The sequence below is a fragment of the Cherax quadricarinatus genome, chromosome 23 (assembly GCF_038502225.1).
Source record: "Cherax quadricarinatus isolate ZL_2023a chromosome 23, ASM3850222v1, whole genome shotgun sequence".
In the NCBI taxonomy this organism is placed as follows: domain Eukaryota; kingdom Metazoa; phylum Arthropoda; class Malacostraca; order Decapoda; family Parastacidae; genus Cherax; species Cherax quadricarinatus.
The window spans coordinates 10756660-10779601 of record NC_091314.1 but is presented as its reverse complement, the minus strand read 5'-3'; the positions used below and the strand labels follow the sequence as shown (position 1 = coordinate 10779601).

At 50.4% G+C, this 22942-nt stretch overlaps 1 protein-coding gene across 5 annotated transcripts in view; it reads left to right on the top strand.

The window, feature by feature from the left end:
- LOC128685799 (homeotic protein spalt-major-like) overlaps positions 1-22942 on the top strand; it is an 802979-nt gene that overhangs the window by 759181 nt on the left and 20856 nt on the right. For all 5 annotated transcript variants that reach the window (XM_070087889.1, XM_070087888.1, XM_070087890.1 and 2 more), the window contains one exon: positions 15266-18748. In XM_070087889.1, the coding sequence (XP_069943990.1) occupies positions 15266-18748 (3483 nt within the window). The remainder of the gene's footprint in view (positions 1-15265; positions 18749-22942) is intronic.

Below are 22942 nucleotides of genomic sequence, written 5' to 3'. Positions count from 1 at the left end.
CACAGGAGTGGTGTACTGGGTCACAGCAGGGGCATGTGGACCACAGGAGTGGTATACTGGGCCACAGCAGGGGCATGTGGACCACAGGAGTGGTGTACTGGGCCACAGCAGGGGCGTGTGGACCACAGGAGTGGTATACTGGGCCACAGCAGGGGCGTGTGGACCACAGGAGTGGTGTACTAGGCCACAGCAGGGGCGTGTGGAGCACAGGAGTGGTGTACTGGGTCACAGCAGGGGCATGTGGACCACAGGAGTGGTGTACTGGTCCACAGCAGGGGCGTGTGGACCACAGGAGTGGTGTACTGGTCCACAGCAGGGGCGTATGGACCACAAGAGTGGTGTACCGGGCCACAGCCATGGTCCAGCACCACCTCACTCACGATGTCCACACAGTTAGTTAACATCTATAACTCAACCATTCCAGCTGATTCTGATGGCAATAAGGACGGGTGTTGGCTGTAAGTCACTGGTGATTTACGCTCATCGAGGCAATATTAGCTCAATAAATATCAGGCGGTGAGTGTTCTTAACCCTGTTAAGTGTGGCGTTAGTCCCTTTACTTGTGGGTATAACATCATTAATATTCGCCCTCCGTGAAGTATTGTCTAGCTTTGTGACCCGGGTGAAGACAGGGAGGTGCAGGAGTTAGCATATCCTGCAAGGGAGGAAGACAGGGAAGCTGAGGTGGTCGGTCCTGCAAGGTAGGAGAGGGTGACTGAGGTGGTGGGTCCTGCAAGATAGGAGAGGGAGACTGAGGTGGTGGGTCCTGCAAGGTAGGAGAGGGAGACTGAGGTGGTGGGTCCTGCAAGGTAGGAGAGGGAGACTGAGGTGATGGGTCCTGCAAGGTAGGAGAGGGAGACTGAGGTGGTGGGTCCTGCAAGGTAGGAGAGGGTGACTGAGGTGATGGGTCCTGCAAGGTAGGAGAGGGAGACTGAGGTGATGGGTCCTGCAAGGTAGGAGAGGGAGACTGAGGTGGTGGGTCCTGCAAGGTAGGAGAGGGAGACTGAGGTGGTGGGTCCTGCAAGGTAGGAGGAGAGGGAGACTGAGGTGGTGGGTCCTGCAAGGTAGGAGAGGGAGACTGAGGTGATGGGTCCTGCAAGGTAGGAGGAGAGGGAGACTGAGAAGGTCGGAAGATTTGGCGTACAAATGGCTATGCAGATCCGGCAGATTCAGGAATAACAAAACACTGTAATGGGAACAGGACTGTATTTACGTTTCGCCTTTCCATTTTCTTAATTGTATTCTGAGTAAGGCGAAAGACGAAGCGTGAATATAGTGGTGTTCGCATTACATTGTTTTGTTAGTATATGGTGTGTGACAAGATGTGTGGTGCAGGTTAACGACGCACCGGAAGTCCTAATGAATTGAACTGAGCGGAAGTAGTTTATTTAGAGAGCATAAATAATTGATAATTTGATCTTGTAACAATGGAGAACTTTTATTGTAAATCTTGAAAATGTCGGTATTGGCGTATTCTGATGTTATTTTTAAGTGACGTTATTGCGAAATGAGTTTACAGAAGTATCTTGTCATTCACTATCTTGTAATTTTTTTCTTCCTGTAGCACTTGCCATCGTTGTTTAGCAAGATAATAATCAATGATGACTGTCGGTGGTGACGTTGCTTGTGCTCTGTATTTCTTTAATCGTCAGATTGCTTGTTACATCGTTCTAAACTGTGTAAAATACCGACAGGTTGAATATTAAGACAAATGAGCAGCAGCTGGGTATCTTCACTGATCAAACGTTCTTCTTACATAGTAGATTTCTTCAGTCAGATACAGAGGCAGCAGAAGTAATGAAATAAAGATGATGTAATCAGTCCATCAACTTTAGAGAAAAAGTATTTGAGGTTGTCAGTCCCTCAGCCTGGAGAAGAGCTCAGCTACATGGAGGTGTGGCTTGTCAGGGGTCCTATAGCTACGAGTGAAGCTGTGCTTTCCACGGTCACCCATCCAGTTAGTGATTAGATGGAAATGTGTTCAAACTAAACAGTGCCACGGCAGTGACTGCAGACCATTACATTGCCGCTTAAATATTTCAAAGACGGACGGGGGGATAGAACAAATCGTATACCTGATGATGGTGTGTGTGTGTGTGTGTGTGTGTAGGGTGTGGTGAGGCCAGGGTAGTGTGGGTCCTCCCATCCGGGCGACACTGATCCTGTTTGTACAGTTGTACCCCCGTGAAGGGCTCAACCATCACGGGGGGAGAGCACTGTTACATGTGCGCCCTCTATATGCTTGTCAGGCCCCGCAATTATATCCACGCTGTCGCTCCCTCCCTAAATCCCTGTCCCTCGTCCTTCCTCCATTAACTGAACCATTTCTAAACTTAAACATGTCAGACGGCGCCATGTTCGTTGTACCTAGTCTATTGTATACCATTCGTGTAACGGATATTAATAATATCTTCTGCAGCGACATGTCGTTCTTTTACACCGACAACAGTTCGTCATAATTATCATGAAGACACACCAATGAGAAGGGTAACTAGAGTGGTGGATGGTGGCAGCATCCAGCATGGATGGTGGCAGCATCCAGCATGGATGGTGGCAGCATCCAGCATGGATGGTGGCAGCATCCAGCATGGATGGTGGCAGCATGGATGGTGGCAGCATGGATGGTGGCAGCATCCAGCATGGATGGTGGCAGCATGGATGGTGGCAGCATGGATGGTACACCAGGACAAGCTGACACTAGCAGCTGGTCATAACCAGACTCACTGCAACTCACTGTCTTCTCGCACTAGTAAATGTGGATTTCTTATTAATTTTAGCAACATTTATGCAGTCCATGAAAATTTGTCGTTCGTCTAAGAATGGATGATATTTTTAAAACAATTCCGTGTGCAGATGCTCTCGTAGAGACAATTCATAATACTACAATATTCAACGTATAGGAAAACAAATATAATTTGCGGACCTCTGATTACACTCAAAATACTGAATATATCTTCCTAAGTCATATTTTCGTAATATTTCTTTATGTAATTTAGGAGGACTGGTTTGAGACGTGATCGCGGGGGCGATGATCAGCGGACTATTAACAGATATCACATAAAACATGTCTCTTAAGCACACACACACACACACACACACACACACACACACACACACACACACACACACACACACACACACACACACACACACACACACACCACACACCACACTACCGACAAGTGCCTTTGACAAGTAGTAACTAGCACACAAACTTGACAAAACTCCTGGTATCGTACGGTCACTGTTGCTGTACTTACCCGGCACAGGAGACACACGCTCGCATGTTATCATGATCAGTCATCACAGACATGTTATCATGATCAGTCATCATCACGTGAGGTGTCTGCAGGTTGCCCTCGTAAACTGCAGTTTTTTTTTTTAAGACAACTTACTTAAAGTTGCGTACAAGTTAGACACCATTAGCGGCACAGACTCCATTGTTGAGCTTGAGCCCTCTCCTCTCCCCTCCCCGTCTCTCTCTCCCTCACCTCTGAGTTCTACCTCTATCCGCAACACTCCATTTCCCCACTGGAGTTCCCTTCCCCCACCCTGGGGCTCCCCCATTTTGGGGCTCTCTTTCCACAGCCTGGAGCTCCCACTCCCCACCCTGGGGCACCTTTTCCCCACTCTAGGGCTTTCTTTCCCCACCCTGGGGCTCCATTATTCCGGGTTTCCCCTCCCCCCACCCTGGGCTTCCACTCCTCCATTGGGGTTCCTTTTCCTCACTCTGGGTTTTCCTTCTAACACCCTAGGCTTCTCCTCCTCCACTGGGGGTTTCTTTTCCTTACTCTGAGGCTCCCATATCTCACTCTGAGGTTCCTACTCCAGGGTAGTAGGTGGTGGAGGTTTGGTGGGGTGTATTATGTGTGGGGTGGCGGCCCCATCGTTTCATCATGTTACGCGTGATGGGACACTGTGGATGGGTCGACCGGGTCCTTATGTTTGGAGGGGCCAACACTGCCCCCAGGTCCGGCACGACACACTCGTCAAAGCTTCGCATTATCATATCCAAACAGAGATATCGGTAACAAAATGGCGATGCCCGGAGGAGCCAGGACACTAAGAGTGGCGAGGGGTGGCAGCCCTTGGCCGCAACACACACACACACACACACACACGCACGCAAATCATCCACCCGACTTATTCCAGCCCTGACAAAGGTAGAATTTAAGCATACGTAACTATAAAAATGACCAAAATGCGCCGTATCTTTAATTGTAATCAGCTGAATGTCTGCCAGAGATGACTCTCTTCTTTCCACCAGCTGTCATTATTAAAGTCTATCATAGTATGTTGAGAGGTGGAGCGGCCATTAAGAGCGGGGAACGACACAGTAACGTCCCCCCGGTAATGCTTTCATCGCTAATGGTATTATCCGGTTATTAAGAAGGGATGTTCCCATGCACTTTTGTCTCCTTTCTTCACCCTCTTCAAACAGACGCCATCAATGGTGGGATTTGAAGAGCCGCGGAGAACCAGCCCAATCACAGCACACCCAAGCTCAGACCCGGCCAATCACCTTCATTTTTTTTATTTCCTTTTGAGTGGAGCTCCGGTAAAGCTGGTTCTCCACACACCATTATTAAAAAAAAAGTGCCCCTTCCATTCACCCTTCTCTGTGCCTCACTCTTTACTCAAGGCCCTCTAACCCCCCCCCTCCATACTCTCCCTGCCTCTTCTTCCCCCTTCCCTCCCTAAATCAACCTAGTTATATCATTTTTTAATATTTAAAAAATTTTTTACTAAGGTAGTGCCATATATATATATATATATATATATATATATATATATATATATATATATATATATATATATATATATATATATATATATATGTGCGTGCGTGTGTGTGTGTGTGTGTGTGTGTGTGTGTGTGCGAAACAACTACGCTGGAGTTGTGTTTCAGTCAACACTTCATCAGAAGCTGGCAATGTTGCAGAAGAGGAGGAGGTCGAAGCAAATACGATCACAGAGAACGCCCTGGCTGGTTTTTCCGACGTTCACTGTCACAGAGTCACTGGATTGAAAATAAACGGCACAGTGACACCAACAATATATGGAAAAGGACACTTACGTACAGTTCACGACGTTTACAGCGAGGTCTCTAGATATTTGGATCCGGGAACACAAGAACACCGGGAACACAAGAACACCGGGAACACAAGAACACCGGGAACACAAGAACACCGGGAACACAAGAACACCGGGAACACAAGAACACCGGGAACACAAGAACACCGGGAACACAAGAACGCCGGGAACACAAGATCACCGGGAACACAAGAACGCCGGGAACACAAGAACACCGGGAACACAAGAACACCGGAAATACAAGAACGCCGGGAACACATGAACGCCGGAAATACAAGAACGCCGGAACACAAGAACACCGGAAATACAAGAACGCCGAAAATACAAGAACGCCGGGAACACATGAACGCCGGAAATACAATAACGCCGGGAACACAAGAACACCGGAAATACAAGAACGCCGGGAACACATGAACGCCGGAAATACAAGAACGCCGGGAACACAAGAACACCGGAAATACAAAAACACCGGAACACAAGAACGCCAGGAACACAAGAACGTCGGAAATATAAGAACGCCGGGAACACAAGAGCGCCAGAAATACTAGAACGCCGGAAACACAAGAGCGCCGGAAATACAAGAATGCCGGAAACACAAGAACGCCGGAAACACAAGAATGCAGGGAACACAAGAACGCCGGAAACACAAGAACGCCGGAAACACAAGAACGCCGGGAATACAAGAACGCCGGGAATACAAGAACGCCGGAAACACAAGAATGCCGGAAACACAAGAACGCCGGGAATACAAGAATGCCGGGAACACAAGAACGCCGGGAACACAAGAACGCCGGGAACACAAGAACGCCGGAAACACAAGAACCCCGGGAACACAAGAACGCCGGAAACACAAGAACGCCAGGAACACAAGAACGTCGGAAATATAAGAACGCCGGAAACACAAGAGCGCCGGAAATACAAGAATGCCGGAAACACAAGAACGTCGGAAATATAAGAACGCCGGAAACACAAGAGCGCCGGAAATACAAGAATGCCGGAAACACAAGAACGCCGGTAACACAAGAACGCCGGAAACACAAGAATGCAGGGAACACAAGAACGCCGGAAACACAAGAACGCCGGAAACACAAGAACGCCGGAAACACAAGAATGCCGGGAACACAAGAACGCCGGGAACACAAGAACGCCGGAAACACAAGAACGCCGGGAACACAAGAACGCCGGGAACACAAAAACGCCGGGAACACAAGAACGCCGGGAGCACAAGAACGTCTGCCACAACCGTGATGAACGTAAACAGGCGCGTGTCCAACACATGGACGATGCCGCACATCTTATGACGTTCAACAAGGCTTGATTAGTAGTTAAGGAAGGAGATTTACGACGGAGAGAGGGTACAGAGGCTGCCCTAGTGGCTCACAGTAACACTGTAGCCGTCAAAAGGAATCCAGATGTTGCACTGCATCCAAATTGTTGATCACGAGGATGTTGCCGAGACTGATGCAAAGTGATGTTGATAGGTCCTTCTGCAACCCAACCCATCTCACCACTGTTGCACTACTACTACTGCTGCTACTGCTGATATTACTACTACTACTACTATTACTGTTACTACTACTACTACTACAACTACTACTATCACTGCTACTACTATTACTATCACTATTACTAATACTACTACTATTATTATTATTACTACTACTACTACTGTTCCAACTACTACTACTACTACTACTACTACTCCTCCACCTACTACTACCTGGTCTACTTACCTTCTTCAAGCAGTGATCTCATGATAGACAAATAAAAAAAATTTATTTTATATATAAAATAAGAAATAATCAGGACATCCACATAACTCGACCGCAAAGAACCACAGAACGTGAAGGGTTCGAACCAGTGGTAACACACTTAAGGTGTGTAGGAATATATCTAGTTGCCGGGGTCTTGTTGGGCCGGTGTGGTACAGTGGTTAACACACTGGCCTGCCGGTGTGTTACAGTGGTTAACACACTGGCCTGCCGGTGTGTTACAGTGGTTAACACACTGGCCTGTCGGTGTGGTACAGTGGTTAACACACTGGCCTGTCGGTGTGGTACAGTGGTTAACACACTGGCCTGCCGGTGTGGTACAGTGGTTAACACACTGGCCTGCCGGTGTGTTACAGTGGTTAACACACTGGCCTGCCGGTGTGTTACAGTGGTTAACACACTGGCCTGTCGGTGTGGTACAGTGGTTAACACACTGGCCTGCCGGTGTGTTACAGTGGTTAACACACTGGCCTGTCGGTGTGGTACAGTGGTTAACACACTGGCCTGTCGGTGTGGTACAGTGGTTAACACACTGGCCTGTCGGTGTGGTACAGTGGTTAACACACTGGCCTGCCGGTGTGGTACAGTGGTTAACACACTGGCCTGTCGGTGTGGTACAGTGGTTAACACACTGGCCTGCCGGTGTGTTACAGTGGTTAACACACTGGCCTGTCGGTGTGGTACAGTGGTTAACACACTGGCCTGTCGGTGTGGTACAGTGGTTAACACACTGGCCTGCCGGTGTGTTACAGTGGTTAACACACTGGCCTGCCGGTGTGTTACAGTGGTTAACACACTGGCCTGTCGGTGTGGTACAGTGGTTAACACACTGACCTGTCGGTGTGGTACAGTGGTTAACACACTGGCCTGCCGGTGTGTTACAGTGGTTAACACACTGGCCTGCCGGTGTGTTACAGTGGTTAACACACTGGCCTGCCGGTGTGTTACAGTGGTTAACACACTGGCCTGTCGGTGTGGTACAGTGGTTAACACACTGGCCTGTCGGTGTGGTACAGTGGTTAACACACTGGCCTGCCGGTGTGGTACAGTGGTTAACACACTGGCCTGTCGGTGTGGTACAGTGGTTAACACACTGGCCTGTCGGTGTGGTACAGTAGTTAACACACTGACCTGTCGGTGTGGTACAGTGGTTAACACACTGGCCTGTCGGTGTGGTACAGTGGTTAACACACTGGCCTGTCGGTGTGGTACAGTAGTTAACACACTGACCTGTCGGTGTGGTACAGTGGTTAACACACTGGCCTGTCGGTGTGGTACAGTGGTTAACACACTGGCCTGTCGGTGTGGTACAGTGGTTAACACACTGGCCTGTCGGTGTGGTACAGTGGTTAACACACTGGCCTGTCGGTGTGTTAACATTAAACTTCATCTGCCATTTCTCAGACCAAGACATGGTGAGCACTGAAACTCTGTCCCCTCCCCCCCCCAAAAAAAAAAACGGAATTTGTGCTTGTGGCAAGCAAGTTGTCTCAGCTGTGAGAATCACTGAGACAGGTTGCACAGAAATTGTCTCTGTTGGTGTTGTTGCAGACAACGTCTTAAAACTGACGCTCTCGTTACCTTCCCGCGTTATTTTCTGAATGTTGTGTGATTAAATTACTGCCCTTTCTACAACGACTTTCTTCTTTGAAGCGACCTTTCTCTCTACAGCAAGCTTCTTCTCTACAGCGACCTCCCTCTCCACAGCGGCCTCTCCCTCACCTAGTATCACCTACCTAAACTTCTCTAAGCTTAATTAACCCCCTGGTCAGTCCCAGTATCTCCCGCTGTATTAGACTGCGATGGTTGTTGTTGTTGTTGTTGTTGTGGTGGTGGTGGTGGTGGTGGTGGGTCACCGCCGGGGGGGAGGGGGGGGAGGGGGGGAGGGGGGTGCAGGTGTACAAACCATCACACACACAGAGTCCAGGTGTCATCACTGTTGTCACTGCAGGCGGGTGGGAGCAGCAGTGACCACGTACATCTCACACACACACACAGGGTCAGTGCGGGGTTCTCGGTACTCGGGTCTCTGTAGAGAGACTTCGGAAGGATAAGATAAGGAGAACCTTACATGCCCTTATCAGAAAAAAAAGTGAGGGCAGACAAGTGAGTGATGTAATGAATCAAATCCCAGAACGGGTAGGGATCGAACCCGCGATAGACAGGTCCTAATACTGGCAGGGCAGTAAGTTTAAGTATCCGCCTGCCGTGAGTTCGAGTCGCTACCCGCTATGTGAGTTGTTGATAATCGTGTTATTACGGATTCTTGAGGACAGCGTGTGTGTCTCCGCTCTCCCGGAAGCTGCAAACCAACAATGCTGGTCAACGCGGCCCGGGAGATGGAGTTCGACCCTTACAGGAGAGCGCAAACATACACACAGACGTCCCATCTGAGTCAAACAGGTCTTCGGCGCTGTATGACCCATACGGATTTACTGTTTCTACGTGAATATTAAATAATAATGTATTATTATTATTATTATTATTATTATTATTATTATTATTATTATTACTGTTGTGGGCCGTGAGTCAGCATTATCGCTGTGAATTCCTGAAGGAGGTTAATGTTAGGTTGACGCAGATTAACGCATATTTGCGTCATGTTAACCCCGAGTAACGATAATGTTAGCGAATGAGCGAAACATGGCGGCGGTGCGAGACATAGTGTAGTACCTTAGAACGTCGGTATTCCCACGTTCACTGCTGAAGGGTTGGTTGGTCTATATAGCGGGAGGTTTTAGCGACATTCTTCGGATATACATTAAACGGTGTATCGGGGGGGGGGGGAGGTAAACGTTATCGTTTGATAACGTTATCTGCGTTGATGTCTTAGTTTGACCATTTGTTGTGTAAATTTGGGTTAATACAACGTAAAATAAATTTAGGTGACGTAAGGTATTAGCCCCTGACGCAGCGATCGTTAACGTGACTTTGTTCAACGAATTTAACCGAAAATTACTTAGATTACGTTATAGAGGGAGGGGGAGATGTTGTGTGAGTCAGGAGGGAGGGGGAGATATTGTGTGAGTCAGGAGGGGGAGATATTGTGTGAGTCAGGAGGGAGGGGGAGATGTTGTGTGAGTCAGGAGGGAGGGGGAGATATTGTGTGAGTCAGGAGGGAGGGGGAGATGTTGTGTGAGTCAGGAGGTAGGGGGAGATGTTGTGTGAGTCAGGAGGGAGGGGGAGATATTGTGTGAGTCAGGAGGTAGGGGGAGATATTGTGTGAGTCAGGAGGGAGGGGGAGATGTTGTATGAGTCAGGAGGGAGGGGGAGATATTGTGTGAGTCAGGAGGGAGGGGGAGATGTTGTGTGAGTCAGGAGGGAGGGGGAGATGTTGTGTGAGTCAGGAGGTAGGGGGAGATGTTGTGTGAGTCAGGAGGTAGGGGGAGATGTTGTGTGAGTCAGGAGGTAGGGGGAGATGTTGTGTGAGTCAGGAGGGAGGGGGAGATATTGTGTGAGTCAGGAGGGAGGGGGAGATGTTGTGTGAGTCAGGAGGGAGGGGGAGATATTGTGTGAGTCAGGAGGGAGGGGGAGATGTTGTGTGAGTCAGGAGGAAGGGGGAGATGTTGTGTGAGTCAGGAGGTAGGGGGAGATGTTGTGTGAGTCAGGAGGTAGGGGGAGATGTTGTGTGAGTCAGGAGGTAGGGGGAGATGTTGTGTGAGTCAGGAGGGAGGGGGAGATATTGTGTGAGTCAGGAGGGAGGGGGAGATGTTGTGTGAGTCAGGAGGGAGGGGGAGATATTGTGTGAGTCAGGAGGGAGGGGGAGATATTGTGTGAGTCAGGAGGGAGGGGGAAGATATTGTGAGAGTCAGGAGGGAGGGGGAGATATTGTGTGAGTCAGGAGGGAGGGGGAGATGTGTGAGTCAGGAGGGAGGGGGAGATGTTGTGTGAGTCAGGAGGGAGGGGGAGATGTGTGAGTCAGGAGGGAGGGGGAGATGTTGTGTGAGTCAGGAGGGAGTGGGAAGATATTGTGAGAGTCAGGAGGGAGGGGGAGATGTTGTGTGAGTCAGGAGGGAGGGGGAGATATTGTGTGAGTCAGGAGGGAGGGGGAGATATTGTGTGAGTCGGGAGGGAGGGGGAGATATTGTGTGAGTCAGGAGGGAGGGGGAGATATTGTGTGAGTCAGGAGGGAGGGGTAGATATTGTGTGAGTCAGGAGGGAGGGGTAGATATTGTGTGAGTCAGGAGGGAGGGGGAGATATTGTGTGAGTCAGGAGGGAGGGGGAGATGTTGTGTGAGTCAGGAGGGAGGGGGAAGATATTGTGAGAGTCAGGAGGGAGGGGGAGATGTTGTGTGAGTCAGGAGGGGGAGATGTTGTGTGAGTCAGGAGGGAGGGGGAGATCTTGTGTGAGTCAGGAGGGAGGGGGAGATATTGTGTGAGTCAGGAGGGAGGGAGGGGGAGATATTGTGTGAGTCAGGAGGGAGGGGGAGATATTGTGTGAGTCAGAAGGGAGGGGGAGATATTGTGAGAGTCAGGAGGGAGGGGGAGATGTTGTGTGAGTCAGGAGGGAGGGAGAGATATTGTGTGAGTCAGGAGGGAGGGGGAGATGTTGTGTGAGTCAGGAGGGAGGGAGCGGGAGATATTGTGTGAGTCAGGAGGGAGGGGGAGATATTGTGTGAGTCAGGAGGGAGGGGGAGATATTGTGTGAGTCAGGAGGGAGGGGGAGATATTGTGAGAGTCAGGAGGGAGGGGGAGATGTTGTGTGAGTCAGGAGGGAGGGGGAGATATTGTGTGAGTCAGGAGGGAGGGGGAGATGTTGTGCGAGTCAGGAGGGAGGGGGAGATGTTGTGTGAGTCAGGAGGGAGGGGGAGATATTGTGTGAGTCAGGAGGGAGGGGGAGATATTGTGTGAGTCAGGAGGGAGGGGGAGATGTTGTGTGAGTCAGGAGGGAGGGGGAGATATTGTGTGAGTCAGGAGGGAGGGGGAGATGTTGTGTGAGTCAGGAGGGAGGGGGAGATATTGTGTGAGTCAGGAGGGAGGGGGAGATGTTGTGTGAGTCAGGAGGGAGGGGGAGATATTGTGTGAGTCAGGAGGGAGGGGGAGATATTGTGTGAGTCAGGAGGGAGGGGGAGATGTTGTGTGAGTCAGGAGGGAGGGGGCGATATTGTGTGAGTCAGGAGGGAGGGGGAGATCTTGTGTGAGTCAGGAGGGAGGGGGAGATGTTGTGTGAGTCAGGAGGGAGGGGGAGATGTTGTGTGAGTCAGGAGGGAGGGGGAGATGTTGTGTGAGTCAGGAGGGAGGGGGAGATATTGTGTGAGTCAGGAGGGAGGGGGAGATGTTGTGTGAGTCAGGAGGGAGGGGTAGATTTTGTGTGAGTCAGGAGGGAGGGGGAGATATTGTGTGAGTCAGGAGGGAGGGGGAGATGTTGTGTGAGTCAGGAGGGAGGGGGAGATATTGTGTGAGTCAGGAGGGAGGGGGAGATTTTGTGTGAGTCAGGAGGGAGGGGGAGATGTTGTGTGAGTCAGGAGGGAGGGGGAGATATTGTGTGAGTCAGGAGGGAGGGGGAGATATTGTGTGAGTCAGGAGGGAGGGGGAGATATTGTGTGAGTCAGGAGGTAGGGGGAGATGTTGTGTGAGTCAGGAGGGAGGGGGAGATGTTGTGTGAGTCAGGAGGGAGGGGGAGATGTTGTGTGAGTCAGGAGGGAGGGGGAGATATTGTGTGAGTCAGGAGGGAGGGGGAGATGTTGTGTGAGTCAGGAGGGAGGGGGAGATGTTGTGTGAGTCAGGAGGGAGGGGGAGATGTTGTGTGAGTCAGGAGGGAGGGGGAGATATTGTGTGAGTCAGGAGGGAGGGGGAGATATTGTGTGAGTCAGGAGGGAGGGGGAGATATTGTGTGAGTCAGGAGGGAGGGGGAGATGTTGTGTGAGTCAGGAGGGAGGGGGAGATGTTGTGTGAGTCAGGAGGGAGGGGGAGATATTGTGTGAGTCAGGAGGGAGGGGGAGATGTTGTGTGAGTCAGGAGGGAGGGGGAGATATTGTGTGAGTCAGGAGGGAGGGGGAGATGTTGTGTGAGTCAGGAGGGAGGGGGAGATATTGTGTGAGTCAGGAGGGAGGGGGAGATGTTGTGTGAGTCAGGAGGGAGGGGGAGATGTTGTGTAAGTCAGGAGGGAGGGGGAGATATTGTGTGAGTCAGGAGGGAGGGGGAGATGTTGTGTGAGTCAGGAGGGAGGGGGAGATATTGTGTGAGTCAGGAGGGAGGGGGAGATATTGTGTGAGTCAGGAGGGAGGGGGAGATATTGTGTGAGTCAGGAGGGAGGGGGAGATGTTGTGTGAGTCAGGAGGGAGGGGGAGATGTTGTGTGAGTCAGGAGGGAGGGGGAGATATTGTGTGAGTCAGGAGGGAGGGGGAGATGTTGTGTGAGTCAGGAGGGAGGGGGAGATATTGTGTGAGTCAGGAGGGAGGGGGAGATATTGTGTGAGTCAGGAGGGAGGGGGAGATGTTGTGTGAGTCAGGAGGGAGGGGGAGATATTGTGTGAGTCAGGAGGGAGGGGGAGATATTGTGTGAGTCAGGAGGGAGGGGGAGATATTGTGTGAGTCAGGAGGAAGGGGGAGATGTTGTGTGAGTCAGGAGGGAGGGGGCGATCTTGTGTGAGACAGGAGGGAGGGGGAGATATTGTGTGAGTCAGGAGGGAGGGGGAGATGTTGTGTGAGTCAGGAGGGAGGGAGAGATATTGTGTGAGTCAGGAGGGAGGGGGAGATATTGTGTGAGTCAGGAGGGAGGGGGAGATATTGTGTGAGTCAGGAGGGAGGGGGAGATGTTGTGTGAGTCAGGAGGGAGGGGGAGATATTGTGTGAGTCAGGAGGTAGGGGGAGATGTTGTGTGAGTCAGGAGGGAGGGGGAGATATTGTGTGAGTCAGGAGGGAGGGGGAGATGTTGTGTGAGTCAGGAGGGAGGGGGAGATATTGTGTGAGTCAGGAGGGAGGGGGAGATATTGTGTGAGTCAGGAGGGAGGGGGAGATATTGTGTGAGTCAGGAGGGAGGGGGAGATATTGTGTGAGTCAGGAGGGAGGGGGAGATGTTGTGTGAGTCAGGAGGGAGGGGGAGATATTGTGTGAGTCAGGAGGGAGGGGGAGATGTTGTGTGAGTCAGGAGGGAGGGGGAAATATTGTGTGAGTCAGGAGGGAGGGGGAGATGTTGTGTGAGTCAGGAGGGAGGGGGAGATATTGTGTGAGTCAGGAGGGAGGGGGAGATGTTGTGTGAGTCAGGAGGGAGGGGGAGATATTGTGTGAGTCAGGAGGGAGGGGGAGATATTGTGTGAGTCAGGAGGGAGGGGTAGAGCCGAGGTCAATAAAGGCGAGACAAGAGTATAGGTAAATGTCCTTACATCTGTTGTTCTCTGTTTACCTAGCAATAATTATGTACCTAGATGTTAGACCTCTATTATGGGTGATATCCTGTGGGGAGGGGTATTATACCTTAGATAATGCTGAGTGGCTGGTATACCTTAGATAATGCTGAGCGGGTGGTATACCCTAGATAATGTGAGTGGGTGGTATATCTTAGATAATGCTGAGTGGGTGGTATACCTTAGATAATGTGAGTGGGTGGTATATCTTAGATAATGCTGAGTGGGTGGTATATCTTAGATAATGCTGAGTGGGTGGTATATCTTAGATAATGCTGAGTGGGTGGTATACCTTAGATAATGTGAGTGGGTGGTATATCTTAGATAATGCTGAGTGGGTGGTATATCTTAGATAATGCTGAGTGGGTGGTATACCCTAGATAATGTGAGTGGGTGGTATATCTTAGATAATGCTGAGTGGCTGGTATACCTTAGATAATGCTGAGTGGGTGGTATACCCTAGATAATGTGAGTGGGTGGTATATCTTAGATAATGCTGAGTGGGTGGTATACCTTAGTTAATGCTGAGTGGGTGGTATACCCTAGATAATGTGAGTGGATGGTATACCTTACATAATGTGAGTGGGTGATATCCTTGGGATGACGGGGGTAGGGGATAGTATACCTCAGCTTTGACATGCCCTGAGACAGGATGATTCCTAGCTTGTAAATTCTCTCACTCACAAAAAACTTGTCATTAACTGGAGTCTGTGATCTGGGAAACACAAGGGTTGCTGATCACTACATTAAATTTGATAGTTTAGTAATGCTTTTATATAATAAACATCATGAGTGTTTTAAGATTACTCTTTTTTTCGAGGTAACTTGAACGAATGTTTAAAATTTTAGCGAAATTACATCAGCATTGTGTCATTTTTGTCATCATAACTTTTATTTCAATTACTTTCGACGTCAAGATGACTTAATCAGTAATATTCATCTAGTTCTCACCTAGTCGTGCGTGATGGGGTCGAGTCACAGCTCCTGGTCACGCCTATTAGCTTATATTAACCAGTGTTTACTTCTTTATTCTAAAGAGTTTGTTCTTCGGCAGGCGAAGCTGACGAGACGCACATCTGTCCATACTGCCGGGCGGAGCTCTTGTCTCGGGAGCAGTTGGAGGAGCATCGGGTAACTTGTGGTCGGGAGCCGGCGGTTCTGGCGGTGCCCGACACTCCGCGACCCCACCATCCCGACTCCGACCACCCGGACGAGCTCCGCCGACACCAGGACGTCGCTAACAACAACCAGGCGCACATCCTGAAGGCCAGGACAGCTCACGAAGCCACGCCAGAATCCCGCGAGTCCTCTGTTGACCGCAACAATGGCTACGACAGCGATAGCAATCCCGCGGAGTGCGGTCCATTGGCGCAGATTAGACATCTCTTGGCACAGTCGGCCGCACCTCCGCAGGTAGGACCTATTGCGCAGCAGTTAGCTCAGTCCAACCTGGCGTTGGAAGCTATACAAAACACTAGGATGGCGCTTGCTCAGTTTGCAAGCTCTGCCCTGAACTCCTCGAGTCCCAGCAACCCTCAGACTATGCAAGAGTTCGCTTTGCTCCAGGGAACTCTTTACACATTGCAACACCAACAAATGATGCAGCTTCAACTTATCCAACAACTTCAGGCACAACTCTCAATTAAGAATAAAGAGGGGAGCCCTGGATTACCCAATTTTTCAGATAGTGAATCAAAGGGTGCAAGTGAGACCCAAGAACGCCAGGAGCCTCCATCCCCGCCCACACCCACATCCAGATCCTCAGTACCACCAACAAGTGAAGGTAGCCAGAACGTCAGCAGCTCCTTTATTAGCACACTTATGGAAAGGTTCAAGGTTCCACCAACTAGCGAAAACAATAGTGAACGTCCGCCAGGAAGCTCGCCCCTATGTACTGCAAGCACCAGTGGTCCACCTTTAGATCCAAGGGACAGACCTATTTCCCCACCTATGACAGCGTCTAGCATCGCCTCCTCCGTTATTCAACATACTGATCCGCCGCCTCCTGACGAGCCTAACACTCTTGAGATGCTGCAGCGTACAGCCAATAGTGTCCTCAACAGTGCCTCCCAAGGGCTACTAACCAATCGTCTCATTGATGACCACAAGCCAAGCGATGGTAAAGATCCTTACTACAAGCATCGATGCAGGTACTGTGGCAAGGTCTTTGGCAGTGATTCAGCTCTCCAAATCCATATCAGATCCCACACTGGAGAACGCCCTTTCAAGTGTAACATCTGCGGTAACAGGTTTACAACGAAGGGGAACCTTAAAGTGCATTTCCAGCGACACGCGAGTCGGTTCCCTCATGTCAAAATGAATCCACATCCAGTTCCCGAGCATCTGGACAAATTCCATCCACCACTATTAGCCCAACTGGGAGAACTAAAGGACTATCCTTCACCTCCGACTGGACCTCCAAATCCTTTCACCTCCTTACCAGGAGGTCCCTCTCTACCTCCATACCGGTTACCAGGTCCTCCTTCCCTAGACCTACACAGACCTTTTAATCTTCTCAACCTAGCTAGACAAAGTAGAGAAGATGAGCCAGAGAACCTGAGCATCTCAGAACCTCGGTCGTCGCCGGCGCCAGTCCAGCGAGATTTCAGTTCAGAGAAAATGGAATCTGCCACAATGGACTTGGCTGAGTCCTTGCGACTTCCAAAGTTTGAAGAGAAAATAGAGAAGGATGATACCGCAGAACTAAATGATATAGACGAAATATCAGAGGAAAGGGAGGCCGCTGAAGCGAGGTTCAGCAGTGAAAAACGGTTCGATGACCATCAGGGATTCGATGGTGAGAAATCATTTGAAACTGAGAAAAGATTCGATAGCGATACAACTTTTGACAACGAAAAGCGATTCGAAGATGAAAAGAGATTTGAGAGTGAAAAACGTTTTGAGAGTGAAAAAGTTTTTGACAGTGAAAAAGGTTTTGACACTGAAAGTAGATATAATGACGAGAAAATATTTGATGAAGATAAAAAATTTAACGAAGAGAATAGGTTCGATGACGATAACACATTTGAAAGTGAAAATAAATACGATAGCGAAAATAAGTATGAGAAGGAGAACAGACTTGAGAATGAGCGGGAGCCATCTAAAGAGAGGTTCATCGACTCCCAGGAGATGAGGAACTTGATGGACAGAAGAAGCAGTGAGCGTGAATTGAACCCCGACCAAGCGCCATTAGACATCCGAGTTCGTACAGAAAGAGAACTCAAGGACACCAGCGAGGGAAACAGCATTACCAAAGACGAGCCAGATATGGACAGTAGTGATTCACGATCCCTTACTTCGGACCAGCCAACGGACCTCAGGATGCGACCAGAATTTCGTCCTATTGGGATGCCAACTATTCCTTTCTCAGGTCCAAGGCTTCCTCTTAACTTTCCCTTTCTTCCTGGACTTCCTACCTCATTCCCTGGACCAATGGGCCCTCCTCCAGCCATTAATATTCCCCCGGGCATAGACCCTGCCAAAGATCCTCATATTTACACTAACCTCTTACCGAAGCCCGGCAGTACAGACAACTCATGGGAAGCCCTCATTGAGGTCCAGAAAACCAGTGAAACCATGAAATTAGAACAGCTAGTGAATAATATTGAAAATAAACTAACAGACCCAAATCAGTGTGTCATTTGCCACCGAGTTCTCTCCTGCAAGTCTGCCTTGCAGATGCACTACCGAACACACACCGGAGAAAGACCGTTCAAATGTAAAATATGTGGTCGAGCCTTTACTACTAAGGGTAATCTTAAGACACACATGGGCGTTCATCGTGCCAAACCACCCATGAGAATGTTACATCAGTGTCCTGTGTGTCACAAGAAATACACGAACGCTTTAGTCCTGCAGCAACATATCAGACAGCACACGGGAGAGCCCACAGACCTCAGTCCCGAGCAGATCGCTGCAGCCGAAGTCCGAGATTATCCACACCTCCACAATCCTGGGTCACTGCCGCAGCTGATGCCCTCAGGCTTCCCGCTACCCCCTCCTCCCCTTCAAGGGTTTCCTCCGCTCCCTCTGCACCTGAGATACCAGCTCTCCCCTGAAGCACTCAGGCACCGGGAGATGGTAGAAAATGAAGAGCGTAATACAGAAGAGGAGAAATACCTTCGTCCCTTCAGTACTTCTTCGAGGTCCTCGTCAACAGGTAGTGCTGAACAGCGAACAGCAGAAGACCTGACTGTACGATCACGAGAAGACAGCTTCAACGGCATGACATCTCCCAGAGCCTCTGTGTCCCCCACGCCCTCTGACTACTCAGACCTGGGAGAGAGATCTCACGACGCCACCGCTGGCGACAGTCAGATTTCACCCACAGATCAGATTTGCGGCTCCGTCAGCCCGGCGGTCAGTACAGGAAGTCAAGAGGGAGGAGCGTCCCTGCCGCTAGACTTGGCGGCACGCCCCCAGCCACACCTGTACTCACCTTTTGGGCTCTTCCCGCCTCCGTTGACGACGGCGGTCATGACGCCAGGAACACATAGCATGCCAGGCCTCAACCCGCTCTACCTGCCCAGCATGCCAGGTACTACACCTAGCACGGGTCACATCACTGCCACCACCATACTCGTGTTATCAGTGCCACCACCATACTCATGTCATCAGTGCCACCACCACACACATGCCATCAGTGCCACCACCATACCCATGTTATCAGTGCAACCACCATACACATGTCATCAGTGCCACCACCATACACATGTCATCAGTGCCACCACCATACACATGCCATCAGTGCCACCACCATACACATGTCATCAGTGCCACCACCATGCACATGCCATCAGTACCACCACCATACACATGTCATCAGTGCCACCATCATACTCGTGTCATCAGTGCCACCACCATACTCATGTCATTAGTGCCACCACCATACACATGCCATCAGTGCCACCACCATACACATGTCATCAGTGCCACCACCATGCACATGCCATCAGTGCCACCACCATACACATGTCATCAGTGCCACCACCATACTCGTGTCATCAGTGCCACCACCATACTCATGTCATCAGTGCCACCACCATACACATGCCATCAGTGCCACCACCATACACATGTCATCAGTGCCACCACCATGCACATGCCATCAGTGCCACCACCACACACATGTCATCAGTGCCACCACCATGCACATGCCATCAGTGCCACCACCACACACATGTCATCAGTGCCACCACCATACACATGTCATCAGTGCCACCACCATGCACATGCCATCAGTGCCACCACCATACACATGTCATCAGTGCCACCACCATGCACATGTCATCAGTGCCACCACCATACACATGTCATCAGTGCCACCACCATACACATGTCATCAGTGCCACCACCATGCACATGTCATCAGTGCCACCACCATGCACATGTCATCAGTGCCACCACCATACACATGTCATCAGTGCCACCACCACACACATGTCATCAGTGCCACCACCATGCACATGCCATCAGTGCCACCACCACACACATGTCATCAGTGCCACCACCATACACATGTCATCAGTGCCACCACCATGCACATGCCATCAGTGCCACCACCATACACATGTCATCAGTGCCACCACCATGCACATGTCATCAGTGCCACCACCATACACATGTCATCAGTGCCACCACCATACACATGTCATCAGTGCCACCACCATGCACATGTCATCAGTGCCACCACCATGCACATGTCATCAGTGCCACCATCATACACATGTCATCAGTGCCACCACCATACACATGCCATCAGTGCCACCACCATACACATGTCATCAGTGCCACCACCATACACATGTCATCAGTGCCACCACCATACACATGTCATCAGTGCCACCACCATACACATGTCATCAGTGCCACCACCATACTCGTGTCATCAGTGCCACCACCATACACATGTCATCAGTGCCACCACCATGCACATGCCATCAGTGCCACCACCATACACATGTCATCAGTGCCACCACCATGCACATGCCATCAGTGCCACCACCATACACATGTCATCAGTGCCACCACCATACAAATGTCATCAGTGCCACCACCATACACATGTCATCAGTGCCACCACCATACACATGTCATCAGTGCCACCACCATACACATGTCATCAGTGCCACCACCATACACATGTCATCAGTGCCACCACCATGCACATGTCATCAGTGCCACCACCATGCACATGCCATCAGTGCCACCACCATACACATGTCATCAGTGCCACCACCATACACATGTCATCAGTGCCACCACCATACACATGTCATCAGTGCCACCACCATACACATGTCATCAGTGCCACCACCATACACATGTCATCAGTGCCACCACCATACACATGTCATCAGTGCCACCACCATACACATGTCATCAGTGCCACCACCATACACATGTCATCAGTGCCACCACCATACACATGTCATCAGTGCCACCACCATACACATGTCATCAGTGCCACCACCATACACATGTCATCAGTGCCACCACCATACACATGTCATCAGTGCCACCACCATACACATGTCATCAGTGCCACCACCATACACATGTCATCAGTGCCACCACCATGCACATGTCATCAGTGCCACCACCATGCACATGGCATCAGTGCCACCACCATACACATGTCATCAGTGCCACCACCATACACATGTCATCAGTGCCACCACCATACACATGTCATCAGTGCCACCACCATACACATGTCATCAGTGCCACCACCATACACATGTCATCAGTGCCACCACCATACACATGTCATCAGTGCCACCACCATACACATGTCATCAGTGCCACCACCACACACATGTCATCAGTGCCACCACCATACACATGTCATCAGTGCCACCACCATACACATGTCATCAGTGCCACCACCATACACATGTCATCAGTGCCACCACCACACACATGTCATCAGTGCCACCACCACACACATGTCACCAGTGCCACCACCATACATATGTCATCAGTGCCACCACCATACACATGTCATCAGTGCCACCACCATACACATGTCATCAGTGCCACCACCATACACATGTCATCAGTGCCACCACCACACACATGTCATCAGTGCCACCACCACACACATGTCATCAGTGCCACCACCATACACATGTCATCAGTGCCACCACCATACACATGTCATCAGTGCCACCACCACACACATGTCATCAGTGCCACCACCATACACATGTCATCAGTGCCACCACCATACACATGTCATCAGTGCCACCACCATACTCGTGTCATCAGTGCCACCACCATACACATGTCATCAGTGCCACCACCATACACATGTCATCAGTGCCACCACCATGCACATGCCATCAGTGCCACCACCATACACATGTCATCAGTGCCACCACCATACAAATGTCATCAGTGCCACCACCATACACATGTCATCAGTGCCACCACCATACACATGTCATCAGTGCCACCACCATACACATGTCATCAGTGCCACCACCATACACATGTCATCAGTGCCACCACCATGCACATGTCATCAGTGCCACCACCATGCACATGCCATCAGTGCCACCACCATACACATGTCATCAGTGCCACCACCATACACATGTCATCAGTGCCACCACCATACACATGTCATCAGTGCCACCACCATACACATGTCATCAGTGCCACCACCATACACATGTCATCAGTGCCACCACCATACACATGTCATCAGTGCCACCACCATACACATGTCATCAGTGCCACCACCATACACATGTCATCAGTGCCACCACCATACACATGTCATCAGTGCCACCACCATACACATGTCATCAGTGCCACCACCATACACATGTCATCAGTGCCACCACCATACACATGTCATCAGTGCCACCACCATACACATGTCATCAGTGCCACCACCATACACATGTCATCAGTGCCACCACCATACACATGTCATCAGTGCCACCACCATACACATGTCATCAGTGCCACCACCATACACATGTCATCAGTGCCACCACCATACACATGTCATCAGTGCCACCACCATACACATGTCATCAGTGCCACCACCATACACATGTCATCAGTGCCACCACCATACACATGTCATCAGTGCCACCACCATACACATGTCATCAGTGCCACCACCATACACATGTCATCAGTGCCACCACCATGCACATGTCATCAGTGCCACCACCATGCACATGGCATCAGTGCCACCACCATACACATGTCATCAGTGCCACCACCATACACATGTCATCAGTGCCACCACCATACACATGTCATCAGTGCCACCACCATACACATGTCATCAGTGCCACCACCATACACATGTCATCAGTGCCACCACCATACACATGTCATCAGTGCCACCACCATACACATGTCATCAGTGCCACCACCATACACATGTCATCAGTGCCACCACCATACACATGTCATCAGTGCCACCACCATACACATGTCATCAGTGCCACCACCATACACATGTCATCAGTGCCACCACCATACACATGTCATCAGTGCCACCACCATGCACATGTCATCAGTGCCACCACCATGCACATGGCATCAGTGCCACCACCATACACATGTCATCAGTGCCACCACCATACACATGTCATCAGTGCCACCACCATACACATGTCATCAGTGCCACCACCATACACATGTCATCAGTGCCACCACCATACACATGTCATCAGTGCCACCACCATACACATGTCATCAGTGCCAC